The sequence below is a fragment of the Rhipicephalus microplus genome, chromosome 5 (assembly GCF_043290135.1).
Source record: "Rhipicephalus microplus isolate Deutch F79 chromosome 5, USDA_Rmic, whole genome shotgun sequence".
Lineage (NCBI taxonomy): Eukaryota > Metazoa > Arthropoda > Arachnida > Ixodida > Ixodidae > Rhipicephalus > Rhipicephalus microplus.
Genome location: NC_134704.1, coordinates 78448432 through 78455785, shown reverse-complemented (window position 1 = coordinate 78455785; position 7354 = coordinate 78448432). Strand labels below are relative to the sequence as shown.

At 42.8% G+C, this 7354-nt stretch overlaps 1 protein-coding gene across 4 annotated transcripts in view; it reads right to left on the bottom strand.

Annotated features, from left to right (window-relative positions):
- Positions 1–2328: 2328 nt before the first annotated feature.
- The window catches only part of Tomosyn (syntaxin-binding protein tomosyn), a 64273-nt gene continuing 59247 nt past the window's right edge, over positions 2329–7354 (bottom strand). For all 4 annotated transcript variants that reach the window (XM_075895707.1, XM_037425263.2, XM_037425264.2 and 1 more), the window contains 4 exons: positions 6845–6940; positions 3566–3690; positions 3316–3440; positions 2329–2864 (listed from right to left, as the gene is read on the bottom strand). In XM_075895707.1, the coding sequence (XP_075751822.1) occupies positions 2727–2864; positions 3316–3440; positions 3566–3690; positions 6845–6940 (484 nt within the window). In that variant the 3' untranslated portion in view covers positions 2329–2726. The remainder of the gene's footprint in view (positions 2865–3315; positions 3441–3565; positions 3691–6844; positions 6941–7354) is intronic.

The window sequence follows — 7354 nt, the reverse complement described above, 5'->3', positions numbered from 1 at the left end:
GGTACAAGAAAACTCAAGTGTGTAGAAAAACAAAACAAGAAAGAAATTTAATCAACCTCATACTTAACACGCAACGGCAACAGACAAAATGTGGCATTGCGCCAACTCGTACATATCCTTTATTTACAATTGTACTTGATGCCGCTGATCACAGAAACAGTTTTTCATAATCTCGCTACAAAATGAAAAACAAGTGCAAAAAACAAACTGCCACCGCTTAATGTACGATTGAATCATCGATGCACTTTTTTTTTTTTGAAATTATTCACCTTAAGTTGCATTCCTCTCTCACGAGAGCTGGAGATTGCATGCTATCGTTCCTTGGAGAGAGTTTCCTATCCCATCCGTAGATCCCTAAACGCCTACTCAAGAGCAGAATGGTTGAAAAGAGTTCACACTTTTTCATGGAAGAACTGTTTGCTCACAATCTGCACAGTGAAGGCAAGACTCGTAAGGACAAAAAAAAAAACACACTACAGAAACAAAGAGCAGTGTTTGTAGTCTACTGTGAAGATGAGAACAGAAAACACTGCGAAGAGCGCCTCCACGTGACTTGGCAAATTGCATATATGGGTTTCAAAGCCTCTTCTAGAAAAATACCTCGGGAACCTTTTTTAGCAGTAACAGGAGCAAAAAACAAAGGCAAGAAAGAAAACACGAAGAAAAATGAAAGAGGCATGTCTCATTTTATACCCCTGCATCTTGCCTTCACTGACTTCATCATCGTAACATTTATCCCCAAGAAATACAATACAGGAAATGGCAAAACACTACAGAAGAAGTGTGTGGAACCACTTAAACAGTCAACATTTTCTGATGCTACATATATACACATCGTACACATCCATTTGGTGGCGTGGTGGTGCTGGTGATTTCAGCTGCACAGCGGGGCTGTGTGGTGGTTGGTGGTGTGAGTTAAGTTTTTTTTTTTTTTTTTTTCAATCTTTTGGTTGCTCCAGGCACGTGAAAAAAATGTTAGAAACAGAAGGTGGACGAGTAAAAAATAATTAAGAACTTAATGAATGCTCAAAATTAAATTGTTAAAAAAAAAGAAATGGGGACACACAGCAGTGGAATAGAGTAGCGACCTTCCTACTGAGGAATGTACGTCACAGGGCAGCAAACCGCAGAAGTCGCAAACTTTCGACGCATCTCCCGCAACGAAGCGGTGCCAGATGCCAATGTACGGAGAAAAATATCGGGTGTGACACGATGCAACGCTCCCACATTTCAACGTGCATACCTTTAAAAGAACCTTTCCAACTATGGCACCGACCATGCGTTAACATAGCTGTTACACCTACTCCAGCGAATGAGAAGTGTGCAGCGTTGTAGCAGTTGCCTGCTGTTGACAAGCTGATGAAGGAATCTTGTACAGGATTTTGGTCCGGAACCCACATGTACACAATTAACTATAAAGAAAACCGTATGATAACGGAGTGTACTTCAAATGTAAGGGATATTATACGTAGAAGTAATATGACCTATAAAGACATTCTTTTTCGTTGTAGCATACACCAAGAGTCATTAAGGCCAAGCCGCAAGCAGAAAAAAAAACTGTTTCAACACAACAGCTCAGCTGCGGCAGAAACTGATTGCTGTCGCAGTAGCTGCCGCAGTGAAGCACGTACAAGCTGCTGTGTGGATATGCAGTGGATGCTTTCAGAGCCGGTGCTATATGAAACTTTGTGCCTTTACGCAAGGTCATGCTCAAGTCAGCAGGAAGGAAAAGCATTAAGCTTTTGTTGCGTAGGCCGTCTAAGAACACTTGCAGTTGTTGAGGCTAGAAAATGTTGCCGATACGGTTGTCACAAGCGCACTTTTGATCTTGCTCACTATATAGAAACGATGCATGTAAGCTTTTTGATTCGCTGTTTCGTACCATGTGCTACTGAAAACTTTCCGGCTGCTCTCTTTCCACAAATTTACATTTCAGAACTCTCGTTTTGTGGTGAAGCGGTAGACAAGGGAGCACTCTCGTGCGATGCTAAAATGGAAAAAAAAACAGTGGCCTATTACTTGTGAGGTATATTTGCTCGGTGACTGAGAAATCTGGAGTCTTTGAGTCATGCGCCTGCATCCTACATGCACAGAAAAAGGTTTACCAGCTAACCACATGTTAGCGTGACTTGCATCCAGACAGTAAAAAAGCAGGCAAAGACTGCCTATTGCTATCGGCATCATACACACAGAATTTGGGGTTGTTTCTCCATTGCCTCTAGCACAATCCCATCGCTACTCGTGAAGTTTGCTTAGAAAGCTTTACTACAACTTCTCAGACTCTTCCAAGTCAGTCAATATTTTTTTACTCTTAGCAGTTGGCGATGATAGAGGGAATACTTGAGAGTATGCAATATATAAAGAGTGCATGCAGTGAAGGTAACTCCCTTTCTATAGCGCTCTATCTGTCCAGCTGCCATCAAATGATTCAGTACTGTTTTGAGCCATTTCGATATAAACAGTATTGCGGGTCCCAGTCGATAGAGCCCCCACAAGAAAGTGTCCGACAAGATTGATTTGGCCGTCCACAGACTGTTCCCGCTCTTGCCGTCCTAATCACTGGGGTGATGCAATCTCGCCATTTTGAGAGATGCGTCGAAAGCGTCAGCGAATCAAGCTGGCGTTTGTCACCCTGTAGTGAGAATCACAGAGTGGAGGCACACACCAGGAGAGCGAGTGAGGGGGTTTTGCAGGCCTCCTCCTGTCATCATTTTTTCCTTTCTCCCTTAAAACTGGTACCACTTTTTATCCTTGTACTTGTTCATGAGCTGGTGCGTAGTGTTGGCAAAACTCTCAGCCTCGGTCATCATGCGAGCAGTTCGCTCTTCAAGCTGTGTGAGGGCCTCGCCACGTTCCGTCAGCCCCTGGAAAGCAAACGCAGGGAAAGCTTGTGAGAGAACGTGCGACAAAAAGATATGACGAGCAAGCGTTCGCACTCCTATGTGGGGTATTTCAAGGCTTGTTATACAGCCTACATGATCTACAATCTTCCGTCTCAACTATGTTACTTAAACGTAGAACAGGGTTATGTAGAGCTACAACAATGACATTTTTTCACAATTAAATGTTAATCAATCTTGCTGGTTCTTATTGTGAGCTTATTCAGGAGGCTGGCACCCACTTTTTGGAGCAAGATTGAGCATCATGGCTACTTTGGTCAAGTCTTCCACATATAGTACAACAGTTTTGCATGGTCCTTTGGCTCAAAGTTGTATAATTGAGGTTCCGTTGTAGTCGCGGCATGCAGAAAGTCTGTTTTTGACTGATTTGCAATATGAAATATGTGAAACAGAGCGAAATGCCTCGCGAACTCACCTGTCTAGCCCTCATGACTTCTCCAGCCAGCGTGCCAGCCTGTGCCCTCATGGCATCCATGTTGCCAGTGCTTCCAGGAATGTGGCGAGCAACAGTTTTTGATGGTTTGCCGCTTGCCTCGCCAACTGCGCCATGGCAAGACCATGACAATGGAAGATTAGCAAAAGGTGTAAACAGACAGTCTTGAAATTTGGGTGGATAGCAAACAAAACCAGGAATCTGTCCCCGCGTAGCGAATACGTGCACTCACAGAGTTCCTCTCGGTCTAGCATACTTGGTCCACCTCCAAATAGGCCTTTGAAGAAGCCCTGTTTTGGTGCTTCTGGCATTTCCTTATTTAAGAATATGGTACCAAGCATTTCCTGCAAGTTGGCACTGTAAAACGAGCATACAAAGTCAACCAAGAGTATTGAAAAGAAGCGTGGCGCTCCTGTAACTACCTTAAAAGCAGTATCGAAAATGTAAAATAGAGCTTTGTATTACACACAGTGGCATCACACAATCTCAGTCCATGCCCAGGGCATAATTACGTGGCAATCATTAAATCAACTTTTGCAACTTATAAGTAATCATTAACCTCTTTACCTGCTTAGCACAGATACTGTCATTGCTGAACAATTGCCTGAATCGATGTGCCTGACGATTGAGACACCTCCGCATCTGAATTATGTATGCATCCTCCATGCCGGGCTCAAAAGTTTACAAGATGCAGGCTCAACAAAAAAGCCCAGTACAGTCGAACCCCTTTATAAGAGGCACTGATATCAGAGACAAATGGGTATAAGAGACACCAGTGTGTCTACAACAAAACACAGGTTGACAAGAAAATGCATACAAGGTACCCTGCTTATAAAAAACATCTCATATAAAAGGCGAGAATTGCTGCCAGGAGCATGCCTCTTGTAAACGGGTTTAACCGATCAGCCTACTTTTTCAGGGTGGCTATAATATAGGATTACTATTACAACACCAAAGTGGACATCTGGGCACTTTGGTATTCCATGGTTAAGAATAGTGATAGTGCAATAAAAACAAGGGCACAAAGAAGGCACACACACACAGCGCTATGTGTGTGTGAGTGCGCTATTACCATTCTTTACAGTTAACAGTATGTTGATTGTGCAGGTAGAGCAACGAAAATTCTTGTCGGGTGCCCAAACTGAGCCACTGCTAAACTTCTTTTGTTGAACCATGTCCCATAATCTCTCGATCCTGCCTGTGTATACACAAGTCCCAGCCCAATGATGTCGATATACAAGAACACCAGAAACTCTGGTTGCTCAAATCATTTGCTATTCGATTGATCAAAGTGTTGACCAAAGCAAGCCTGCTCATCTCACACCCCGAACTAGCAAGCCCACACGTTGACCTGCCTGCAGCTGTAGCTTGGCTGTGTGCTTTTGCAACACCAAGCCTAGCTGCTTGTGATATGAGCCATTTAGCGCAAAAAAACAAAACAAAACAGGAATTCGTTTTTCTTTCTCTTTTTTTTTTCTTGGGATAAAAATTTTTTTTAACGTTTAGACATCTCTAAAGAAGTCTGAAACAATTGCATAGCAATTGTAAGACATTCCGACCTTGAGCCATATCACTAAGCAGAAACAGGGTCAGTCGGCAATCCACATTAAAAGAAAAAAACAAAAATTGGGGGACCCTTAAGCTTTCCTTTTACGAGTTGAACGCGATAGCGAAATCTGGTTCCTAGTGCACCCTTCAATCGCCAAGTGCATGCTTATTAATATGTTTTGTTATATACACATGCACGGACACAAACACGCACGCAGTAGATTGGACCAGCGCGCACTATTATCGCCGAATGGGCTCGTTTTCGTCATGACACCTGTCGAACAAAATGCGTTAAAGGGAACCTGAAACACTTTTTCAAGTAATTATGGAATGAATTTACTAGAAAAACTCACGAATTCAACACCACAAACATTTTAAAAATCTATCAAGTACGAGTAGAGTTACAAATGTTTGTCACATGCTGCAATTGCATTCTCTCTTCTCTCGTCCCGACGAAAACGCTGGAAGCTAAGCAGAGAGGGGTGGCAGGGCAAAGAAACTACCGGACCTCGTGACCTTGAGCACTTTTTTTTTTCTTTGACTGTGCGGCTTTTTCAGTGTGATCGTACTCGCACGCGTGGAAAAGTAGCGGCCTCCTGTGGCTATCTCGGTAACTTGAGTTTTTGGTCACAGACGATTTTTCGCTCACAACCAGCGGGGCCGACGCCGGCAGCGGGTTTTCTGCGACACGAGCTCTTTAACGCTATCATGTTAAAGCAATATATTCCTAACTCAAAAACAGTGCAAACAACATTTTACTCACACAAGAATACAAACAAAAACACTGACTGGTAACTAAGATGTTTGTTAAAATGAACACACACTTTTATACACAATCATCACCCGTGCACTCCAACACCATTATACAAAAACAAGCATGACATGATCGTGTACAAAAGTATGTGTACAAAAGTAACTTTTTTTGTGTGAGCGAAATATGGAGACTATACACTGTTTCAGACATCAGGCACATCACACATTAGGTGCTATGGTGGCTATCAAGACTTTTTGCAGTATATGTGCCCACGTTCAGAAATAGTTAAATGTTCTTATCATCCAGAATAGAATTTTCTGTTTATTTGTATGGCCAGTACTACTGTGCCTTACAAGCATACAAATACCATTATACGTCTTTCGTAATGCGGCTGAATTGCTTAGCTTCTGTCTGCATTGTTTTTTTTTTGTATTTGATTTGCAGCCTGTCCTGACGCTGCATCACTCGCATGCTCGTGCTTGGCTCGCATGAGCGTTTACTTCTACGAGAGCCAATAACGAGATTCGCAGAGTTACATGTTCTTCTGACTGAGCTTCTTGCATAGCTTCCACAACTTTGCACTTCATGTGTGAAACAAAGTATAGCTTTTGAACATGAGCTGGGTTTAAACTGTCGTGAGACTTGCACATTTCAGCACTTCTGTAAATGGTACTGTGAATGTTGACAGGGTCCTCCACTGATGCTTTGTCATTAAGCTCTCTTTCAAAATGTGCGACTAGTGGGAACGGAGTTTGCTGTTACTTGAAGGGCCTAAGGTGCTGGCGTAACAAATGACGTGACACGTATATGTGTGAACACAGAGAAAGAGTATTTATTGCTCCTTTTGTGTGACAGCGGTAGCTCAAGGCGACATAGGCATGAGGGATAATTCCTCAGTGAAAGGCGCTCAAGCACTGAACAAATGCCACAAAATGTTCAATTTAATAAACTTCTTAGTTACATATCTGCACATGCCCTATTTTTCTGGCTATACCCATGAGTTAGCATCAAGCTAAACTGACTTGCTTAATTGTCTGTTCCACTTGACTACGTTCTGAAGTTGAATGCGAATATTGCAGAATCTGTGCTGTGCACAGAAAGACAAAATAAAACATTAAATGTAGTGCAATGTGTTGCTCGTGTGAGTACAGTCTTTTCACTTTCACAGCTCCAGCGAGACATTTTCAGCACAATGAGAAAAAAACTCACCAAAAATCTGAAGAAATGGTGAACTTCTGTAATTCTGATGGGGAGCACAAAAACATTCCGTGCCCATTCTTGCTAAAGCAAAAGGTCCTTGCAATTCTGCAAAGTAATGCGAAAGCTTTTTGAGGGGCGTGACATGGTTGAAAACATGCTAAGCATGGAGCTTTAGCCAAATTCAAGGACTGCCTTGATTGAAAATTTTCTGAGTGATTGCACAATAACTGAAGAGACAACAATGGAAATGAAGAAAAAGAGCAGGTTTGTGCGAATATGAATTTTAGGAGCAAAGCTCCTTACTGTTGAGACTTGTCCCCCCCCCCCCCCTCGCCGTAGCCAGCCACTAGTACTAGAAGCGCTCAGTACAGGTGCAGCTGTGCTCTTACTTATACTTTGAATGAAGGCCACTAGATGGCTCTGCAGCACTCGCTTCATTCCGGCGCGTGCTCTAGTTTGATAGGAGACTGCTAGGAAGCCAAAACAACAAACTGCACTCGCTCTCGGCGTGCTTTCTTT